This window comes from Oncorhynchus masou, chromosome 19, assembly GCF_036934945.1.
Source record: "Oncorhynchus masou masou isolate Uvic2021 chromosome 19, UVic_Omas_1.1, whole genome shotgun sequence".
NCBI classification, from domain to species: Eukaryota; Metazoa; Chordata; class Actinopteri; order Salmoniformes; family Salmonidae; genus Oncorhynchus; species Oncorhynchus masou.
This window is the reverse complement of record NC_088230.1, coordinates 15,696,391-15,720,282: the sequence shown is the minus strand read 5'-3', so window position 1 is coordinate 15,720,282 and position 23,892 is coordinate 15,696,391. Positions and strand designations below refer to the sequence as shown.

At 41.1% G+C, this 23,892-nt stretch overlaps 1 protein-coding gene and 1 long non-coding RNA gene across 2 annotated transcripts; one reads left to right on the top strand and one right to left on the bottom strand.

The window, feature by feature from the left end:
* Positions 1 to 272: 272 nt before the first annotated feature.
* On the top strand, positions 273 to 1,965 carry atp5mj (ATP synthase membrane subunit j). Its single transcript, XM_064925059.1, has 4 exons — positions 273 to 372; positions 998 to 1,121; positions 1,480 to 1,500; positions 1,805 to 1,965. The coding sequence occupies exons 2-4, from the start codon at positions 998 to 1,000 to the stop codon at positions 1,816 to 1,818; spliced, it is 159 nt and encodes a 52-aa protein (XP_064781131.1). The 5' UTR covers positions 273 to 372; the 3' UTR covers positions 1,819 to 1,965.
* Positions 1,966 to 8,219: 6,254 nt separating this feature from the next.
* On the bottom strand, positions 8,220 to 23,297 carry LOC135505862 (uncharacterized). Its single transcript, XR_010450320.1, has 4 exons — positions 23,211 to 23,297; positions 20,679 to 20,753; positions 19,764 to 19,858; positions 8,220 to 9,134 (listed from the first exon to the last, which is right to left on the bottom strand). It is a non-coding gene; the product is annotated as an uncharacterized LOC135505862 (long non-coding RNA).
* Between the last annotated feature and the right edge of the window lie 595 nt (positions 23,298 to 23,892).

Genomic DNA, 23,892 nt, shown 5'->3' with positions numbered 1-23,892 from the left:
ACAAATCAATCATTTTTTAGGTCTTGTGACAATTACCTCTAGTTGTCTTTATCGAGACAATATAGTTAAATGGAAAGGCAACTGTCACGTCTATTTTCTATGCAAACGTTCTAAATGTCGACAAAAAAATCACTGGACAAGTTAATGAAACAGCAGAATTTCTATGTTATATCGGTGGGTCGAGTGCTTTTGCTGGATGATAAAATCTTTGCTACCAAGGGGTGGCGATGTGGCTAAATCTGTATGTGCATTCTACTATTTCTCTGCTTGCTGCAAAAGAAGAAAACTGATATCCCAGCACGCTCTGCGACACACTATACATTGTTTTCGTTGGAAAGTGACCTTCTTCGCACCGGGCATCACATACTGAAGGTAAGGCCCTACAAAGATATTTTATTATGTCTGCAAACCAATACCTCGTGCAAAAAATATCAATTAATTATGTCAGATTACCTTGTTTAAAAAATATATATCAGGTTTACCTACGCGTGCCAGCCATGACGACAACCTCTGCATGAGGCCCAACGTTAGCGAGCAAACCGGCTAACATTTAGTTGCAGGAATTTAGCAAGCTAACCTTGCGTGATTGTAAATGTAGCTAGCTAGTTTTTGCTGTTACTTTTGACATAGACATACATACTAACTAGTGTGCCTTGATAACGTAAGTTGACACTTATAACAGCCATGTATCAGGACAACTGGGTAACGTTAGCTAAGGAGGCGGATATGGTTGAAAGTCATGCGACGTCCTCTGCTTCAACGGTAGTTCTGTTCGGTGGGCATATACCATGTTGCTTGCTCGGCTATACAGCTAACGCTAGCTAACAATCTTTCACCTAGGCGTCTTTCACCTCCCACGTACTACAAGCTAGACAGCTGTAGTGGTACTGCTAAGGTACACTTGTTCCAAGTTCATTTCCTTCCATTGCTGGACCGACCCTGTTTTTCTGACTGGAAAAGAAATCTATTTGACAGAATTCTGTTATTTTTCACACAGATGGCAGGACGTGTATTTTCAAGCTGGTGGGCCAAGATGAGCCCTTACTACACTGGGGCGTACCAGGAGATGTGGGTCGGCCTGGGTGTCATGACATACCTGTACTACAAAGTCTCTTATGGGGGTGAGCTGTCTACTGCTAAATTGAATAAGTTTGACACAAACTTCTGAAATCGTAGTACTGTACGACATGTCTTCATTCATTTGAATAGATAGTGGCTGTGGGCAATAATGTGTGATGCATTATCTTTCATTCTTGGTAAGGCACACCAGACTTGAAGAGGATCAACTTTAGTAACATAACAATATCTTTACATCAGTGATTGGAGAAACTGTATCATGCAGCAGCAGAACACTACTGCAATTTCAGAATTGGCTTTTTAATGGCGCGTATTAACTTTGTACAGGGCTAGTACACCTGTATTTGGATAATGTATGAGTTTGCTTTTTAACATGTGTCCTTCTCCCTTTTCTAACTTTAGGAAAGAAAGCAGTTAAAGGAAGTAAGTGCAACATGTTTTCTATTTGGAATTTCATGTTATTCAAGTTTACTGGGATACCTACATGGCAGATGTGCATGTTAAAGCAGCAATACATGAGCATGTTCATGGAATCAATAAAAACACAACGTTTATGATGTATTAACCAACATTTCATGAGATGACATTGCGGCTATCTTACTGCCTATGTTGCTGCAGTAGGTAGTGTAACACCTGACATTTAATAAGCTAACTTGAACAACATCATACATTTTAAGTATTTTGCAATAGTCTGTATGCATTGACACTTGTTTTTATTTTATTTCAGAGCCTGCACATTGATTTCATCACTATGCTGAGCGGTCACCCCCTTTCCCCATGTGAAATAGCACCCCATGTGAAGCAGCTCAATTTACACCATAATGTCTGTCCATATTGTCTGTTTCTATGGAACAATAAAATGGTCTACTGAGATCACTAGAAGGATGATCCATTTTTGCCATTGTATTCAGTGATTATGTTAATCTCATCAACGGGTTCAAAAAGGTGGGTATATGTTAAGTTAGTCAACACATTGTTCTATTAAACCATTTACTTTATTTTAAGGTATACATATTAGCAATATTTGTGGGTCTTAGGTTTATTAGGAATTAAGTGATTTGTTATGCAAACACAAGTAATGTAGTTCTGGCCAATCCTTAATACCCTCTTTTATCGATAACAAAGGCATACTTATAGTTTAAAGAGCAAGTTAAACAGAAAACACTCCTATGCTGTGTTTACACAAGCAGACAAATAAAGTAAAAAATTTAATTGGTTTTCAGATCTGCTTTGATTGGTCAAAGGACTAATTAGTGGAAACTCATTCTGTGTATGCTGTCTCAATGGGCATAGTAACTCTTCCCTATTCTGAAGTGTGACCATATTTTTAATTGGAAACATGGGGCAGACCTATTTTTCCAACTGTGGCTGACATTGTAGTTGATTCTAGACCACAGTCACGTGCGACTACCTCTCAATCACCCACTTCTACGGGTGGAAAATGGGAGACCCTGGATAAAATAAGTTTTAAACGCTTATTTGTTAGCGAAGGACACATTCAACCCAGTGTATCGAATGGTATAATATTTTGTTGATCAAGGAAGCTTCTGCAGCTGCCATCTGTCAAACCAGGGATCATGAACTATATTCAGCCAGGGGCAGATGTTTATTTTCTTGACCGGATGGTCAGGGGCCAGAACGTGAGCTGATTTGCTGGTGTCTTCAAAGTCATGCCGTAACAATTTTTTGAACGCTTCACTGCGGGACTAAACAAGCAGATAAAATGCGGGTAGGTAACCTTCACAATTAAATTATTATGGATAAATATGAGATTATTTGACAAATGGCAGCCGAACATGTCACCAGAATAAGAACCTCTATTGGAAAGGAGCATCAAGCTCATAACGTGCACTTACACCACCCTATGAATTTCATAATTTATCTGTAGCCTATTAAACTGCATGCTTTCCCAAGCCTTAATGGGAGGACCACAGAATGTTTACTTCGTTATGGTGGTTTCCACCATTTCTCGCATAATTATTTTACTGAGATAAATATCCCACCTTGTCTAGCGTATTTTAACTTGTCGACATCTGGAAAGTTTACCTACAGATTTGATGTTTCCATGGGGCCTGTCGTGCTGTGGCTATTTTAGCATGTACATCTTGTGGTTGATGAATGCCAGCAAAGCCACTAAACAATACATTAATTGCGCTGTAATGGTGACAAACGGTGCTCACGGACTGTTAGGGCCTACATAAAATATGTGGATGTCGATTATGGCAGCCCCCCGCACCTCTGATTCAGAGAAGTTAAATGCGGAAGACACGTTTCAGTTGAATGCATTCAGTTGTACAACTGACTTGATATCCCTTTCCCTTTAAAGCTGTCCCAACAGCAGAGCTTACCTTTCAGCACCGTGGAGTGAATCCTTACCACCGCTATCAGCGGAGCGTTGTCTGGGAGCTGAATAGTTCATTGTCTCATTTATTGCCTTTTTAAAAACATCTTATATGGCTGACTTGCTTAAACAAATGTGGTTTCTACTGATAATTGAGATGTACAAACTATGGCATACGGGAACGTCGAGCAGATAAGAGGCAATCCGTAATTACGATTAAGACATGAAGCTAGGACGGAGGTAAATATAATTATTTGTTCAGCACTTTTGAAATGTACAGCAACATAATTAAGAACATTGGCTGTTCTTACAGTATTCAGCTGGCACACCAAGTAGGAACTGTAGGATAAATAAAGAGTGCATATAAGCAGACAATGAAAGCGCTTACATTTTTATTTAACTAGGCAAGTCAGTTAAGAACAAATTCTTATTTACAATGATGGCCGAACCCGGACGACGCTGGACCAGTTGTGTGCCGCCCTATGGGACTCCTAATCACGTCCGGAGGACGGCACACAATTGGCACAGCGTCGTTAGGGTTTGGCCAGGGCAGGCCTTCATTGTAAATAAGAATTTGTTCTTGTCCATGAGGTGACTACCTCATGAAGCTGGTTGAGAGAATACCAAGAGTGTGCAAAGCTGTCATCAAGGCAAAGGGTGGCTACTTTGAAGAAACTCAAATATAAAATATATTTTGATATGTTGAACACTTTTTTTGGTTACTATGTGATTCTATATGTGTTATTTAATAGTTTTGATGTCTTCATTATTATTCTACAAGTAAAACTAGTACTAGTTTTAGTACTAAAACTATGACTGGTGTCCAAACTTTTGACTGGTACTGTACATATAAACTACAAAATAATGGCTATGTGTAGGTCTACCTTAAAATAAAGTGTTACTTATATTACAATAATGTTTTTAAATATATGAAATGAAATCACATTTATCTTGAATTGAAAGTGAATTGATGGTTACTGATTCAATTGCATTAATGACTGTTATTTACAGTTATGACAAAGAATTATGTAGATTTAGGGGTGTACAATTAGGGTATGGCTGAAGTGCATAAAGTGTAGGAAGACATGTGGTTTGAGTGTCTATCTGTGGAGACTTGAATTTATACATTGTCTAGAAGAATATATCACTGACATTGCCAAGCTAGTTTTCCAATCAAGAATATCTTGAGTATATTCTACGAGTTGGACACCAGCTGTATCCATTACATTCTAGAGGTAATTTAAAAAAAATGATGTATAACTTTTTATTTGATATATTTCAACATATTAACTAAATTGATAGCAGTCCGCCCATAGTGGTCATCGATCAGCTAGTCGCAGCAAACTAAAAATTATGCTTAAATGAGGACATGTTACCTAAAGAAGGCAATCCCGGTACATTATTTTGCAAGGAGTAGAATAGGCTAGCAAGACTACCGTTTGGCAGTAAAGGCTGCTCTTCCTTATTGATGATGGTGTAGCAGTCAGACGTGTGTTTGTTTTGTAAATAATAATTTTCCTCATTTTTTATTCCTCACTTTCCATTAACGGACTGAGTATACTCTCCTGCAACCTCACCCAATGTGGTACGGATCTGCTATTTTTATACTTAAGAACCGGAACCCCCATCAGAAGCTAGCCAGCTTACTAGCTACTAGCTAGTGGTCAGCCACTGCTAGCGGTCTTCAAGCTGCAAGCTCTGGACCATTACACCTGATCATCGCAGCTAGCAAGCTGCAATCTAAGTGGCTACTCCTGGCTAACGCCTCTGCCCCGAAGCAAGCACCAGTTAGCCTTGAGCTAGCCTCGAGCTAGGTACCTCTTTTGCCAATTGGCCTGGACCCTTTATTGCCGACGTGGAGCCCGCTGATCCATCTGCTGGCCCCAGCCCGCTAGCTTTCTGAATCGCCATGTCTCCAGCTCGCCTAGCATAGTAGCGACTACCTATTGCTGTTCATTGGATCCTATGATCACTTGGCTTCACATGCCTCTCCCTAATGTCAATATGCCTTGGCTACTGCTGTTTAGGTTATTGTTTTATTTCACTAGAGCACCCAGCCCTGCCCTAAATGCCTTAGATAGCTGTTTTGTCCCACACTGCACACATGCAGAGACCTCACCTGGCTTAACTTGCGCCTCCAGAGACGCAACCGCTCTCATCATCACTCAATGCCTAGGTTTACCTCCACTGTACTCTCATCCTACCATATCCTTGTCTTTACATTATGCCCTGAATCTATTCTACTACGCCCATAAATCTGCTCCTTTTATTCTCTGTTCCCAACGCACTAGACGACCAGTTCTTATAGCTTTTAGCCGAACCCTTATCCTACTCTTCCCCTGTTCCTCTGGTGATGTAGAGGTTAACCCAGGCCCTGTAGCCCAGGCGCTCTCATTTGTTGACTTCTGTAACTGTAAAAGCCTTGTTTTCATGCATGCTAACATCAGAAGCCTCCTCCCTAAGTTTGTTTTATTCACTGCTTCGGCACACTCCGCCAACCCTGATATCCTAGCTGTGTCTGTATCCTGGCTTAGGAAGGCCACCAAAAATTCAGAAATTTCCATCCCCAACTGCAACATTTTCCGACAAGATAGAACTGCCAAAGGGGGCGGAGTTGCAATCTACTGCAGAGATAGCCTGCAGAGTTCAAGTCATACTATCCAGGTCTGTGCCCAAACAATCCGAGCTTCTACTTTTAAAAATCCACCATTCCAGAAATGTCTCTCGCCGTTGCCGCTTGTTATAGACCCCCCTCAACCCTCAGCTGTGCCCTGAACACCATATGTGAATTGTTTGCCCCATCCATCTTCAGAGTTCGTACTGTTAGGTGACCTAAACTGGGGATGTGCTTAACAATTATCAAGGAACCTCCCAGGTACAACCCTAAATCTGTAACCATGGACACCCTCATAGATTTCATCCTGACCAACTTGCCCTCTAAATATACACCTCTGCTGTCTTCAACCAGGATCTCAGCGATCACTGCCTCATTGCCTGCATCCGTAATGGGTCCGCGGTCAAACGACCACCCCTCATCACTGTCAAACGCTACCTTAAACACTTCAGGGAGCAGGCCTTTTTAATCAACCTGGCCCGGGTATCTTGGAAGGATATTGACCTCATCCCTTCTTTAGAGGATGACTTGAAAAGTGCTTTCCTCCCATCTTAAATAGAGGATGACTGGTTGCTCTAAAATAATTTTCTTGACCAGCACAAAAACATCCTGTGGCTAAGACTTGCCATGCAAACAGAAATTTGCATCCTGTAGCACTAATTCCAAAAAGTCTTGGGACACTGTAAAGTCCATGGAGAATAAGAGCACCTGCTCCCAGGTGCCCACTGCACTGAGGCGAGGAAACACTGTCACCGCCGATAAATCTAAAAAAAAATAATAATAATAATTTTCTACAGCTGGCCATGCTTTCCACCTGGCTACACCTACCCCGGCCAACAGCTCTGCACCCCCCGCAGAAACTTGCCCAAGCCCCCCCGCTTCTCCTTCATCCAAATCCAGATAACTGATCTTCTGAAAGAGCTGCAAAATCTGGATCCTAACAAATCAGCTGGGCTAGACAATCTGGACCCTCTCTTTCTAAAATGATCCGCCAAAATTGTTGCAACCCCTATTACTAGCCTGTTCAACCTCTCTTTCGTATCATCTGAGATCCCCAAAGATTGGAAAGCTGCCGTGGTCATCCCCCTCTTCAAAGGGGGTTACACTCTAGACCCAAGCTGTTATAGACCTATATCCATCCTGCCCTGCCTTTCTGAAATCTTCGAAAGCCAAGCTAACAAACAGATAACCGACCATTTCGAATCCTACCGTACCTTCTCCACTATGCAATCTGGTTTCCGAGCTGGTCATGGGTGCACCTCAGCCATACTCAAGGTCCTAAACGGTATCATAACCGCCATCGATAAAAGACAGTACTGTGCAGCTGTCTTCATCGACCTGGCCAAGGCTTTTGACTGTCAATCATCACATTCTTATCGGCAGACTCAATAGCCTTGGTTTCTCAAATGACTGCCTCGTCTGGTTCACCAACTACTTCTCAGATAGAGGTCAGTGTGTCAAATCGGAGGGCCTGTTCTCCGGACGTCTGGCAGTCTCTATGGGGGTGCCATAGGGTTAAATTCTCGGGCCGACTCTTTCTCTGTATACATCAATGATGTCACTCTTGCTGCTGGTGATTCTCTGATCCACATCTATGCAGACGACACCATTTTGTATACATCTGGCCCTTCTTTGGACACTGTGTTAACACATCTCCAAACGAGCTTCAATGCCATACATCACTCCTTCCGTGGCCTCCAACTGCTGTTAAATGCTAGTAAAATGAAATGCATGCTCTTCAACCGATTGCTGCCCGCCTGCCCGACAAGCATCGCTACGGTTCTGACTTAGAATTGGCTTCCTATTTTGCAACAAAGACTCCTTCACTCATGCTGCCAAACATAACCTTGTAAAACTGACTATCTTACCGATCCTTGACTTCGGCGATGTAATTTACAAAATAGACTCCAACACTCTACTCAGCAAATTGGATGCAGGCTATCACAGTGCCATCCATTTTGTCACCAAAGCCCCATATACTACTGTTAAGAGAATTATGTTCTCATGTTCATTAACCAATTCAATTAAAATACTGTCTGTTATTAAGAATTTGTAAGGTTCTTATTAAAATGAAACAGAGAGAGCTCTGCTTATCATTTCCTGTACTTTGGTCTATATTGTAACGCTTGTCGTCTGGGGAAGGAGAGGAGGACCAAGGTGCAGCGTGGTAAGTGTTCATATTTTAAATTTTTTTTTAATGAACACTGAAAACAAAACAATAAACAACCAACGAACAGTCTTGTAAGGTGCAACACAACACTAAACAGAAAATAACCACCCACAAAACACATTGGAAAACAGGCTACCTAAATATGGTTCTCAATCAGGGATAACGATTGACAGCTGCCTCTGATTGAGAACCATATCAGGCCAAATACAGAAATAGAAAAACATAGACAACCCACCCAACTCACGCCCTGACCATACAAAAACGAAAGACATAACAAAGGAACTAAGGTCAGAACGTGACATACAGTGGGGCAAAAAAGTATTTAGTCAGGCACCAATTGTGCAAGTTCTCCCACTTAAAAATATGAGAGAGGCCTGTAATTTTCATCATAGGTACACTTCAACTATGACAGACAAAATGAGGAAAAAAATCACATTGTAGGATTTTTAATGAATTTATTTGCAAATTATGGTGGAAAATAAGTATTTGGTCACCTAGAAACAAGCAAGATTTCTGGCTCTCACAGATCTGTAAATGGTTTTTTAAGAGGCTCCTCTGTCCTCCACTCGTTACCTGTATTAATGGCAATGGTATTAATATTATACACACAATCCCACATCTATTTTTATTTGAAATATCAATTATACCCCAAAAACCAACCACACAAAAACCAATATATGTATTTACAATGACTGTTCTAGGCCTACATCAGAACTCTTCTTATCAGGATTTTTGTTACAATCTTCATCAAAAAACAGTCTGAACATCAACACAAGAAGAAACCTAAACTTTAAAAATGGTCTCATGTAACATAGCCTCCTCATAAGGGTCCATCTACTAGATCTGGAGTCATGTATTCATCATTCCACTGGTCAGAACTCGGAATCGGTCCGTATCTCACCATCTGTTGCGTCATCAATTTCTGCAGAGTCCTGGAAATGAGATCTCTCACGCATTATCCGCACAAAACTAACACAGTCACACAGGTGAAGGTTGCCCACAACACAGTGATATTGACATTTTTACAGTTGCCAAACATACTGTCAAACCAACTCGTCAGAGAAGTATCCACCCCAGAGTTTTCTGCTAATTCGTGAGCTACGGTGGTTAAACCAGCCAGGGCCTTGGTCACTGATCCGTCTGGAGCTGTGTTATTTGGGATGAAAGTACAACGTTCTGCTCCGAACCTCATTCATTCCCCACCCTTTTTCAGCCAGTAACATAGCCAAGGCTATTCTATTCTGACATCCCATCAACCTGGGTTGCAGCTGTTATCACCAAAAGATGCTTGATTCCAATCCAGAACCCATCAGGTAACCCCCTTGGAACTCCAATGCTATCAATGTAAACTCTGGGGTCAAAAGATCCTGACGGAGCACTCCTTTTTACTCTTCTACCTGGCGCTAGGTCTTTGTGTCGGATAAGGATGAAGGACATGAACGCCTAACTGCACTAGTGCACAAATACCGGTCCAATTGGTAGGCAGGTCAGGCCACAGTCTCACACCTCCACAAACCACCAGACATCCACTCTAGGCCTTTTCATCTTCCAGTCAAGTCCCCCATTGTCTTGTCAGTTGTAACATTCTCTGTCCTATTGCATGTTCTTACTTCCCCTACGTCCCATCTGTGTGTGATGTTGCGAGCCATACAATAATAATGTCCTCCTGTAACTGTGAAAGGGGGCAGTCTGGATGTAATGGGCTCCGCCCATGTATCAGTCTTACTCTTGAGATAATATCTAAACAATGACATATCCTTATGTCTGGCATGATCTTGTAGGATTGCTCCTTTCATTTTTCCACATGTCCAATTTTCCCTGAGGCGTTCAGTCATGGCCATCCTGTAACAATTCTCTGTCAAGTGTCTTATCTAATTTAAGAGTCCTGTCCTGCTTTGTATGGTTTTAGATGTATATGTGTTTATCTATGTAAACAGTAACCTTTCTCTTCTTTCTTATTTCACAGGCACTAGTCAATGCTACTATTTCGGCCTGCTGTGTCGAATAATTTCTGGGCAATGTTTCTGTGTTTAACAACTTAGTTCCTGAAACCAACTAAGTTTTCATACCCCTTTTGTCTCCACTCAGTACTGTTATCTACCCATTCTGTGTCACTCCTATCTTGCTAATTTCCTGGCCCCCATTCCCCACCTTCTCCTCTCTGCTCACAAACCTTCAAGGTCTCAGCAGGGCGGGGAGGGCTCCTCCGTCTGCCCTTCCTCCTATCTGTCTTTTGCTCTTTCTCAAAACAGTTAGTATCAAATATGGGTTGTTACCAAATATTGACTAAGTGTCTCACTGTTTGGCATTATCTGAACTCATGGATTTTTAGAAAAAAAACATGTCTATGGTGGCAATCTCTAAAGTCCTTACATAGGATCGAGATAACCTTAATCAACCTATCAATAATCCTAAATCACCACAGATTTCATATATCCCTATCCTGTTGGCCTGGATTAGGTTCTAAATACTTAACATAAGTCTACCATTAATCCAGGGCTATGCCATTTCTTTCTTCTCATTGGTTCCAATTACAACTATGTCAAAGAACTATAAACCCATTCATAATGATCAATTACTCAATTTGCCTTTAAATCAGTATCACAAATGACCTTAAATTCATTTTCCAAATGGCCCTCCCACCACTGCGACCTGTATGCTCTCATTGGCTGGCCCTCGCTAAATATTTGTCGCCAACCCACTGGCTTCAGGTCATCTCAGTCTTTGCTAGGTAAGCCCCACCTTATCTCAGCTCACTGGTCACCATAGCAACACCCACCCATAGCACGCGCTCCAGCAGGTATATTTCACTGGTCATCCCCAAAGCCAACACCTCCTTTGGCTGCCTTTCCTTCCAGTTCTCTGTTGCCAATGACTGGAACAAATTGAGAAATCACTGAAGCTATATATATATATATATATACGTTGTTTAGTATATTCCCCAGTCACAAACTAGCAGCGAAAAAGTGAAATACAGTGGGGCAAAAAAGTATTTAGTCAGCCACCAATTGTGCAAGTTCTCCCACTTAAAAAGATGAGAGAGGCCTGTAATTTTCATCATAGGTACACATCAACTATGACAGACAAAATGAGGAAAAAAAATCCAGAAAATCACATTGTAAGATTTTTAATGAATTTATTTGCAAATGATGGTGGAAAATAAGTATGCCCTTTGTTGTCATATGCCCTTTGTTGTCAATGACAGAGGTCAAACGTTTTCTGTAAGTCTTCACAAGGTTTTCACACACTGTTGCTGGTATTTTGGCCCATTCCTCCATGCAGATCTCCTCGAGAGCAGTGATGTTTTGGGGCTGTTGCTGGGCAACACAGACTTTCAACTCCCTCCAAAGATTTTCTATGGGGTTGAGATCTGGAGACTGGCTAGGCCACTCCAGGACCTTGAAAGCCACTCCTTCATTGCCCGGGCGGTGTGTTTGGGATCATTGTCATGCTGAAAGACCCAGCCACATTTAATCTTCAATGGAAGGAGGTTTTCACTCAAAATCTCACGATACATAGCCCCATTCATTCTTTCCTTTACACCACATATGTCAGAGTCAAGGCCCGCGGGCCACATCCGGCCCGCGAGAAGGTTTTTTACGGCCCCTGGGATGATCTTGATTTATTATTAGAACCGGCCCGCAGACCGCAGCAAGCCGGCAGCCCGCAGATCTTTTACACGCACCAATACTACATTTCCCACAATGCAACGGTGACGCACCGAGCAGTAGGCTGCTTCATTTCAATATTTATTGGCACAGCAGTCGTCAGCATCACAGTAAAATTAACTTTCAGATACCCATCAAAAATGGCAAAACGGAAGGTGGACACTGAGAACCGGGGTTTCAAACAAGGTGGGAGTCGGAGTATATGTTCACGGAGGTAGCTGGAAAACCTGTGTGTCTTCTGTGTGGAGAAAGTGTGGCGGTACTGAAAGAGTATAATCTGAGACGACATTATGAAACGAAACACGCGGACAAAAACAAGAATATGGACATGGAACAAAGGCTACAAAAGGCAGAGGAATTAAAACGAGGCCTCAAATCTCGACAGGCTCTGTTCAAAAAAGCCAAATCACAAGGCCAGGCTGCTGTCAAGGCCAGTTTTATTTTGGCAGAAGAGATCGCTAAATCAGCCCGGCCATTTACGGAGGGGGATTTCATCAAAAACTGCATGATTAAAGTTTGTGACGAAGTTTGCCCAGAAAAAGGCAACTCTTTTTAAATGTGAGTCTGAGCAGAAACACCATTGCCGAGAGAGTAGACCAGTTGTCCATCAATCTAAAAGAGCAGCTTGTGAAAAAGGGAAAAGATTTCATTGCATATTCCTTGGCTGTGGATGAGAGCACCGACATTTCTGACATTGCCCAGTTGTCAATTTTCATCCGCGGAGTGGACTCCAGCCTAAGCGTGACAGAGGAGTTTTTGGCTTTACGTCCTATGCATGGCACAACTACGGGCATGATTTGTATGAAGAGGTGTCAAGATGTGTAAATGAGATGGAGCTGCCTTGGGAAAAACTCGTGGGTTTGACAACCGACGGAGCACCTGCGATGTGGACACAGGAGCGGACTGGTGGCGAAGATACGGGAAAAGATGCAAGAGGAAAACGCGACAGGTGAGCTGACAGCTTATCATTGTATCATACACCAGGAAGCGTTGTGCGGTAAAGCCTTGAAAATGGAGCATGTAATGAGCATCATCACGCGCACAGTTAACTTTATCAGAGCCAAAGGTTTGAATCACCGCCAGTTCAAGGCATTTCTGACGGAGTTAGAAACGGAGCATGGTGATTTGCCTTATCACACAGAGGTGCGATGGCTAAGCCAGGGAAAGGTGCTTCAAAGATGTTTCGAGCTTCGTGAGGAGATTTGTCTGTTCTTGGACAGCAAAGGGAAAGACACAACACAACTCCGAGACGAAATGTTTCTGTGTGAAATGGCTTTTCTGTGTGACATTACGAGTCATCTGAATGCAATGAACTTGCAGCTGCAGGGTCGGGATCATGTCATCTCTGATATGTACAGTACAGTGAAGGCATTTAAAACCAAACTGACTCTGTGGGAGACGCAGATGCGGAAAGAAAATTTGAGCCACTTTCCCAGCTGCCAGACCATGAAAGAGAAGCTCTCTACCAGTGCGTTCCCGAGCGCACAGTTGGCTGATAAAATAGGTATGCTTGCCGCTGACTTTCGACGCCGATTTGCTGACTTTGAAGCACAAAAAGCAGGTTGGAACTGCTCGGTAACCCATTTGCTGTTGACGTGGAAAGCTCACCACCAAACCTCCAAATGGAGTTGATTGACCTCCAATGCAATGATGCACTGAGGGCAAAATATGCGGCAGTGGGTGCTGCGGAGTTCGCCCGTTTCCTCCCCGACACAATGCCCCAGCTGCGCATCCAGGCTGCTCAAACGTTGTCTATGTTTGGCAGCACATACCTGTGTGAACAACTTTTTTCTTTGATGAACCTGAACAAAACATCACACAGAAGTCGACTTACTGCTGAACACCTCCACTCAATTCTGAGGATTTCCTCAGCTCAGAGCCTTACCCCGAACATTGATGAACTTGTGGAAAAGATGGGACACCACCAAGTATCACCCTCAACCTCAAACAAGTGAACATTACTGTGCAATCACATATTTAGAGTTTTTACTCAGTTCAAGTTTAAAAGTTAAAGTTTAATATTTGTTTTCACTGCATGTTACTTCTCCTTAAACAAAGTGTTGTTTTTGATTAATAGATTTTTGCACTTTATTTTATTGTATTTCAATCCAATTATATTTTAAAAATATTTCAGTTGAGTGGATGATAGAAAATTGCTATTATTGTTTTTTTCTTTGAAGTAAATTTAGCCCACTTTTGCTAAAATAGAAAATATAGGCTACTGATGGTGCCTTGAATACCGGTTTCTTTCATTTAATGTTCATGTTATGGGGATTTTTATATAAAGGAAATTTGTCTTTTGTGTCTGTTGAAAATTAAAGATTACTGACAGAGCCATAAGAAAATATTGCTTTATTTATCTGATCATATTGGAATATATTTGTTAGGTTTTCAGTAGGTTCAATTAGGTTCACTAGACTATATGCGTCATTTAAAAAAATTTCAATGAACATTCGAACAGTCCGGCCCTCGGCTTGTAGCTAAATTTTTTATTTGGCCCTCCGTCCATTTGACTTTGACACCCCTGCTTTACACGGATCAGTCGTCCTGGTCCCTTTGCAGAAAAACAGCCCCAAAGCATGATGTTTCCACCCCCATGCTTCACAGTAGGTATGGTGTTCTTTGGATGCAACTCATCATTCTTTGTCCTCCAAACACGACGAGTTGAGTTTTTACCAAAAAGTTATATTTTGGTTTCATCTGACCATATGACATTCTCCCAATCTTCTTCTGGATCATCCAAATGCTCTCTAGCAAACTTCAGACGGGCCTGGACATGTACTGGCTTAAGCAGGGGGACACGTCTGGCACTGCAGGATTTGAGTCTCTGGTGGCGTAGTGTGTTACTGATGGTCCCAGCTCTCTGCAGGTCATTCACATGGGGCGGCAGCGTAGCTTAGTGGATAGAGCGTTGGACTAGTAACCGTAAGGTTGGAAGTTCAAACCCCCGAGCTGACAAGGTATAAATCTGTCATTCTGCCCCTGAACAGGCAGTTAACCCACTGTTCCTAGGCCGTCATTGAAAATGAGAATTTGTTATTATCTGACTTGCCTAGTTAAATAAAGATAAAGTTAAAAAATGTAAAAAAAATTCACTTGGCCACCTCGTGTGGTTCTGGGATTTTTGCTCACCGTACTTGTGATCATTTTGACCCCACGGGGTGAGATCTTGCGTGGAGCCCCAGATCGAGGGAGATTATCAGTGGTTATCAGTGGTATCACAGTTGATTTCTTCAAACCAAGCTGCAGGTCTACAATTTTGTTTCTGGTGTCCTTTGACAGCTCTTTGGTCTTGGCCATAGTGGAGTTTGGAGTGTGACTGTTTGAGGTTGTGGACAGGTGTCTTTTATACTGATAACAAGTTCAAACAGGTGCCATTAATACAGGTAACGAGTGGAGGACAGAGGAGCCTCTTAAAGAAGAAGTTACAGGTCTGTGAGAGCCAGAAATATTGCTTGTTTGTAGGTAACCAAATACTTATTTTCCACTAATCTAATACTCAGAGGTGATTTTAATTGTTACCTTGACCCGTATCTTTTTTAATTTTTATAATGTTTTCCTTTATTTTACTAGTCAGTTAAGAAAAAATTCTTTTTTTCAATGACTGCCTAGGAACAGTGGGTTAACTGCCTGTTCAGGGGCAGAACAACAGATTTGTACCTTGTCAGCTCGGGGATTCGAACTTGCAACCTTTCGGTTATTAGCCCAATGCTCTAACCACTAGGCTACCCTGCCGCTTCGGTAGGCTAACTACACGTACAGGTTCTAAATAATCTAATCAAACCCAGGAAATGTAGTAGACATCTGGAGACCAACATCCCACAGACAATAACTACTCATTCTACTCTCATGTTCACAAGTCTTATTCTAGAATCAATTACTTCCTAATTGATTCCAAATTGATACCCAATGTGCTCAATTCGAAATACTTTCGCATCCACATAAGTGATCACAGTCCAATTATGTTGTCCCTCAGTCTCTCTTTACCTAAACTCTCTTTACCTAAACAATCTGTCTTTCCTTGCTCACAGGCCAAGCATTTATTGAGTGCATGACAACCAAGTTGAATGAGTTCCTCAAGACTAATGACACAGGAGTGGTATCTGATTCTAAAGTATGGGAAACTTTTAAAGTGGTTATCTGTGGTCATATTATTTCATATGTCTTCCATTTAAAAAAAAGGGAATCGCATGCGACTGGATAGGATAGAAAAAAACTCCACTCTTTGAAGTGGACATACAGAACTTCACTCTCTCAGGTTGAATTCAACAATATTTTGAAATTAAAATATATTATCATCTTGGTTCCCAGGGCAGTAACCTCCTATTAAAGCTGAGACAAAAACTATTTGAACTCGGGGACAAACCGGAAAGGTTGCTGGCTAGACAACTAAAGAGAGCACAGGCTAAAAGAGCAATCCATAAACCCGGTCTGAGGCAGGCACCTTGCTGACAGATCCTAAACTCGAGAGTTATATTCTTCCAGATCCGATGCTTCTAGTTCTGATGTGCCAGCCTTCTTTGACTCCATCAGCCTGCCAAAACTTGATGATAGCGTCAATAAAAGCTTTCCCACCTGGAAAGGCTGCAACGTAGGTGCACAGGTCGAGATTTTTGTTGTTGTTGATTTGACAGACACATGGACAGACAGTGACACATTCAATACCGACTTGCACTCTCTTGCCTGTATCTAGCTGATCTAGATGGGTTAGGGAGGTAGCCTAGTGGTTAGAGCCAGTAACTGAAAGGTTGCTGGATCGAATCCCCGAGCTGACAAGATAGAAATCTGTCCTTGTGCCCCTGAACAAGGCAATTAAGCCACTGTTCCCCGGTAGTCCATCATTGTAAATAAGAATTTGTTCTTGACTGATTTGCCTAGTTAAATAAAACAATCTAGGGTGTAATCATTAGGCCAACAGTTGATAACAAGAGTTGATAACAAGGTATGTTAGCTTGCGTAACTGATATGTGTATATTTATAAAGGACACTTCATGTTTTGTGGATAATATTTACATTAACATTGGGTGAGCTCCATTCCTGATCAGATCAGATTCAAGTCAGGATGCTGCCTTGGAGGCGTTTCATAGGTAAGGCTCCTTGCAGGCAGATTAGCTGTCTAAGTGCTTTATAGGCAGATGCATATCTGATCCAGGGGGTGAGCTCTATTCCTGGCAGGCTGAGCAGATTCAATAGCAGCCTCAGAAGTTGATGTCAGGTTGCTGCTTTGTTGGCTGTTTCATAGGTAAAACTCTTTGCAGGCCGATTCGCATTCAATGCGTTATATGCTGACCCATATAATCCAAAGTGGGTGAGCTCTTCCTGGCAGGTTGATCCGATTCAATAGCCGATTCAGAGGCTAATAAATCAGGATGCTGCCCTGTAGGCTGTTTTATATGTAAGATCCTTGCAGACAGCCTATTAGGCAGCATTCTGATTTATTGGCCTTTGAGGCGGCTATTGAATCTAATCAGCTCACTCACTCTGTAAATGTAAATCTTATCCATAAAACATGGAAGTGTCCCTTACAATTAGAAACATGTCTGTTATGCAAGCTAACAACCAGCATATATAACAAGACTAACCAAGTTATTGTGCCTTCAGAAAGTATTCACACCCCCTTTTCCACATTTTGTTGTCTTATAGCCTGGATTTAAAATAGATACAATTTAGATTTTTTTTGTCACTAGCCTACATACAATACCCCATAATGTCAAAATGTAATTATATTTTTAAAATTGTTACAAATTAATAAAAACATGTAAAGCTGAGTCAATAAGTATTCAACACCTTTATTATGGCAAGCCTAAATAAGTTCAGGAGTAAAAATGTGCTCAACAAGTCACATAATAAGTTGTATGGAAGTTGTGCAATAACAGTTTTTAACATGATTTTTGAATGACTACCTCATATTTGTACCCCACACATATAATTATCTGTAAGGTCCCTCAGTCTAAGTGAATTTCGAACACAGATTCAACTGCAAGGACCAGGGAGGTTTTCCAATGCCTCGCAACTGAAGGGTTGGTATTGGTAGTTTCAAAATAAATTAAAGAAAGAAAACGAACATTGAGCATAGTGAAGTTATTGATTACACTTTGGACTTTTAATGGCTGTGATAGGAGAACTGAGGATGGATCAACAACATTGTAGTTACTCCACAATACTAACCTAATTAGCACAATACTAACCTAACTTCCGCCGAAATCGGCTCCTCTCCTTGTTCAGGCGGCTTTCGGCGATCAACGTCACCGGCTTTCTAGCCATCGCTGCTCCATTTTTCATGTCCATTTGTTTTATCTTGTCCCATATACACCTGCTTTTCATTCCCTAATCGATTTACATGTATTTACCCCTCTGTTTCCCATCATGTCTTTGTGTGTAATTGTTTGTTTGTGTTGTGGATTATTGTCAGGCGCTTTGCTTTTGCCATGTTCCGTGTTTTTGGCACGTTATTGTTTTTATGTGCTGTATTTTGTAGAACGGAATTAAAGTGCGCCTGTTCACTACACTCTGCTGTCCTGCACCTGACTTTGCCTCCCGTACACACCATTGACAAAGGAAGCCTGTTCCAAAACATGCATCATGTTTGCAACAAGGCACTAAAAACGGCTAAATTTACTTTTTGTCCTGAATACAGTGTTTATATTTGTGGCAAATCCAATACAACACATTACTATGTACCACTGTCCATATTTTCAAGCATAGTGGTGGCTGCTTCATGTTATGGGTATGCTTATAATCGCTAAGGACTGGGGACTTTTGATGGGCTAAAAAATAAACGGAATAGAGCTAAGCACAGGCAAAATCCTATAGGAAAACCAGTTTTAGTATGCCTTCCACCAGACACTGGACGATAAATTCACCTTTCAAATGTTGGTTTCAAATCAATACAGATGTGGAAAGCTCTTCGAGTCTTACCCAGTAAGACTCACAGCTGTAATCACTGCCACTGGTGCTTCTACAAAGTATTGACTCAGGGGTGTGAATAATTATGTAAATTAAATATTTCTGTATTTAATTTTCAATATATTTGCAAACTTTTCTAAAAACATGTTTTCACTTTGTCATTATGTGGTATTGTGTGTAGATGGGTGACAAAATCCAGGCCGTAACACAATAAAATATGGAGTATGTCGGTCGTATGAATACTTTCTGAAGGCACAGTCGCTGCGTTGTTGATGGCATGCAATTGGCTTTAGTCTTGGGGGTGGCATACAGCCTGGGAGACAAACTGTCTGTCAGGCATTGGTCAGGGCTTAAATGCCCTATAAGGGCTTAGATGCCCCAAGAGCTCTTAGCAAGCTAAATGTCCCTTATCTTGAGCTAACATTCTAAATTATAAACTGATGAGCTCCAAACACAAATGAAAGCATGATGCTTGCATGAAATGTACCATTAGTGTAGCAATCAATAAAAACATATGTGCTCATCCACTGTGGGCTCTCAGCCATACTGTCAATGTATCATTAATGCCTCCACTCCTATTTATACAGTTTATCTCGTGAAAAAAAAAGTTTGTTCTGTCTTGATCATGAGATAAATAAGTTGTGATCTCGACAAAATTAGGGATTTTTTTTTAAATAGTCATGTCTCCTTTGTCACGCCCTGACCTTAGAGATCCTTTTTTCTCTATGTTTGTTAGGGTAGGGTGTGACTCGGGTGGGAAGTTTATGCTTTCTATTTCTTTGTTTTGGCCGGGTATGATTCTCAATCAGGGACAGCTGTCTATCGTTGTCTCTGATTGGGAATCATACTTAGGCAGTCCTTTTTCCCTCATTCAGTTGTGGGATCTTATTTTTGCATTGGTTGTTATTTTGCCCTGCAGAACGTCACGATCGTATTTGTTTTGTTGTTGTTGGTGTTCATTAATAAATAAATAGAATGAACACATACCACACTGCGCTTTGGTCCTCTTCTTCCCATGACGATCGTGACAGCAGATCCCACCACAAAAGGACCAAGCAGTGTGGCCAGGAGGAGACGGGATCCTGGGCACGGGAAAGAAGAGAGTTTAGGACATCATGGACATGGGAGGAGATCATGGCAGGCGACAAAAGCCTGCCATGGAAACTGGCGGAGGCAGATAGAGAGGAGCGGAGAGATCAGGAGTTACGGCAGAGACGGGAGCACGAGAGGCAACCCCAAAAACATTTTTGGGGGGCACATGGGTTGGCGAGCGGGGCGAGCGGCGTTGGTCACGGTTCCAGTGCCATGTTTTCCGATTTTACGCACTGTGCCTTCAGTGCACAGTCACAGCCCGGTGCGTGCAGTACATGCTCTCTACCTGCCGCGTAAAGAGGGGTATCCAGCCAGGAAGGGTGGTGCCGGCTCAGCGTTTCTGGTCTCCAGTGCGGATCCTCGGACCAGGATATCCTGCACCGGATCTGTGCAAGGGGTCTCCAGTGCGCCTGCACAGCCCAGTGAGTCCTGTGTCAGCGCCTCGAATGTGCCGTGCTAAAGTGATGATTTAGCCAGGAGGGGTTGTGCTAGCTCTAAGCTCCAGACCTCTTACTGTCACGCCCTGACCTTAGATGTCCTTTTTTCTCTGTTTGTTAGGTCAGGGTGTGACTCGGGTGGGAAGTCTATGCTTTCTATTTCTTTGTTTTGGCCGGATATGATTCTCAATCAGGGACAGCTGTCTATCGTTGTCTCTGATTGGGAATCATACTTAGGCAGTCATTTTTCTTTTTTTTCAGTTTTGGGATCTTATTTTTGCATTACTTGTTATTTTGCCCTGCAGAACGTCACATTCTTATTTGTTTTGTTGTTGTCGGTGTTCATGAATAAATAAATAGAATGAACACGTACCACAATGTGCTTTGGTCCTCTTCTTCCCATTACGATCATGACATCCATACAGTTTTCTGTTTACAAAGCTGGAATCTGTAACAAAAAGAGCAGACTGCCTTTTGTACGCTTTACCTTTTGCCAACGTTTCAAAAAAAATGGCATTGTTTAGGAGTGCAAGGGCAAATTATTATTGCACACGCTCACTTCACAGAGTAGGCGTTCCGAATGGAAATATAAAAAAAATTCTAGAATGCGCCAATAGGATTTCACTAGCTCATTCTTGTCTCTGCCCACCTCCTACTTGTTTTGCACACGATCATTAATTTTCTCCTATTGGAAACAACAGGCTGTGGTCTATCTTGGGTTAGGTATAAACATCTAGTTAGCTACCTAGTTAGTGTAATAGCAAAAAATATGATAACTAGCTAGCCCCTTTAATCTGTGGTAGCTAGCTATTAGTGTTAGTAAGTAATGTTAAACACTAGTTAGCTAACTATTATTATTAGCTAGCAGTTTCTAACATAACTAGCTAAGCCTGGCCGGGTATGGTTCTCAGTTAGGGACAGCTGTCTATCATTGTCTCTGATTGGGAATCATACTTAGGCAGCCTGTTTTGCCACCTTAGGTTGTGGGATGTTTTTTCTTGTTAGCTCTGTAAAGCCTACAGAACGTGACATTCGTTATTCTTTTGTTGTTTTATTTAGTGTTGAGAGAAAATAAAGAATCATGAACACGTACCAAGCTGCACCTTGGTCTACTTCTTACGACGAATGTTACACCATGATGGGAAAATGCTTAACAAGACGGAAACACGGCCGAGATTCACAAAATACTTCTTAAGAAAAGTAAGATTTAATGATTTTTTAAAGAACTTCTAAAATATCTTCATAAGATAGTTGTTGCTAGGCAACCATTTTAGCTAGCTATTTAGTTACTAATGGCAATCATGTTAGCATATTTCTTACTGATATTACTGTTCTAAAACATGTTCTTGGGTTTAAAATCAATACTGAAACTTCAGATGAAGTTTGTGTGAATTATTATTATTTTTTAAATTGCTTTCATGAGCTTTCTCTCTGACTGTCCTGAGAGGCAAGGGTTTAGCTGTCTTGGAATTAAGAACATTTTCAACAACTTTATTTTCAAAAATCACATTTCTTTTTAACTTTTTTAAATAGTGCAAGAACATTTCCAATAACCTTTTTGAGGTATAGCAATTTTGCTTAACTTCTTATAGTTAAGGACAAAATGCTAGTTAAGAAATGTCTTCTTAAAAAGGTTTTGTGAATCTCAGCCCAGACATCTGTTGTAAATTTCTATTCTGACTCGTAATGTTAAAAAGGGGAGAAAAAGTCACCCCTTGTTTATCTGAATTAGCGAGGCTACTCACTATACCACTGATAGGCTACATATTTGTGTCACTGCAATTCAAATTGTTTCCCTAATGTATTCTTCTGTTAAATTACATTTTGTTCTTAGTATGCATTGCATGTTTGAGGACATTATATACTGTTATAAATGTTTAAGTCTGGCTTTAAAATAAGGTATACTTTTAGCAGTTATACATGTGGGTAAATAATTTAAAGATGATTTGAGAGGTCACTTAGAGCTTAGATATACTTACAGAATAGGCAGTATTGGGTACTCATCACTACATGAGAGAAGATTCAACACTTAGTTAAACATGTTCAGTCGATGGATGGTGGTTATGAAGACCAAAACATTCAACGTTGAGAGGATACACCCTCCACTGTTTCACCAACTGAAGGTATTATGGTTACCATTTCACACCAGAACATTCACCATACTTGGACTACAGAATGTGACATTCGTTATTCTATTGTTGTTTTGTTTAGTGTTCAGAGAAAATAAAGAATCATGAACACACAGAGAAGTATTAAGTGTGTTGATATAATCTAGTAAGGGGTAATATGTTGGGAATGATCATTGAATACATTTGGTCAGGACATCAGGGTTTCAAAGGTGGGTTAAGACACATCATGAAAGCCAACCTCTTATTTTCCTGGGACAGAGCACCAATGCGTCACACCCAAAAGTGAGAAAATAACTATTGAAAATAAGGTTGCATGATGAATCATAAGGGTTGATCCTATAAGCATTTGTATGTGCATGTATAAATGGTTAATAACTGGAGGTAAATATTGGTTCGCTATTTGGCAAACACTGACCATTTATTGCTCTATTTTGACCAATGCGATATAACTGTTTATTAATGGTTTGTAATGCACATACAAATGATTAAATCATAATTAATGTAATTACAACCTCTTTATAAACCCTTTACAAATGGAACCTTATTGTAAAGTGTTACCCTACCGCCTAATGATAATAGTATCTTCAGACCAACGCCCAAACGCTTGTTCTTAACATTAACACACATCGCTTGCAGTCAGTGGCGACCCGTCATTCAGGGCACCAACTGTTTAGCTAAAAAAAACAATGTTTTGCCTGTTATTTTGGCATTAATTTGTGTCACATATCAGTTTGCAAACAATTAAAAAAATATAATGAGTTCATAAAGCCGCATACCAACATGGTCTCTTTTTTGCTTTCTTGTGCAAGGCAGCTCCAAAATGCATGTGTTTCAGCCTAGCGCAGTGCATTCTATGGTGGTGGTGGGGCAGCCAGGGGAAAATAACTAGAGTAGGGGATTGGTAATGTTCTCTAGTTGCACCGTGATTGGCTCAGTTTTCTGTCACTCATGGGGTCACTACATCACCGCAATATCTATGGGGAGAGCTCGAAAATTCAAGCTCCTTGGGTGCTGTAATAGAGTTACATTAGAAGTGCCCATCCAAGAAGACTGTAGGTCATTGGCCACAGATAAAATGAGTCAAATAACATTATATTAACCATAGATTTGACTGGACTGATCATCATACTTTCAAAATGTTAGCTAGAAAACTAGCAGTCATTGTGAATCTACTGGCAAATCTTTTTCAATCCATGACATATCAATATAAATTATGAAGAGAAATTATAGATAGAACCTATCAGTGCTCATCGGCCATTACACATCAAATTGGAAAATGCAAATTCAACAATGAATGGTTTGGAAGGAATCAAGGGCTAACTGCAAGCATTGCAATGCAGTCACTGCCTGCTATTCAGTTGAGACGGTGTGTGGTCCAAGTTTTCGTTTAAGGGTCTCTTTTCCAAGCTTAAAAGGATAAACATTCAACATTGGCCATACTGTCAATCCAGCATGACT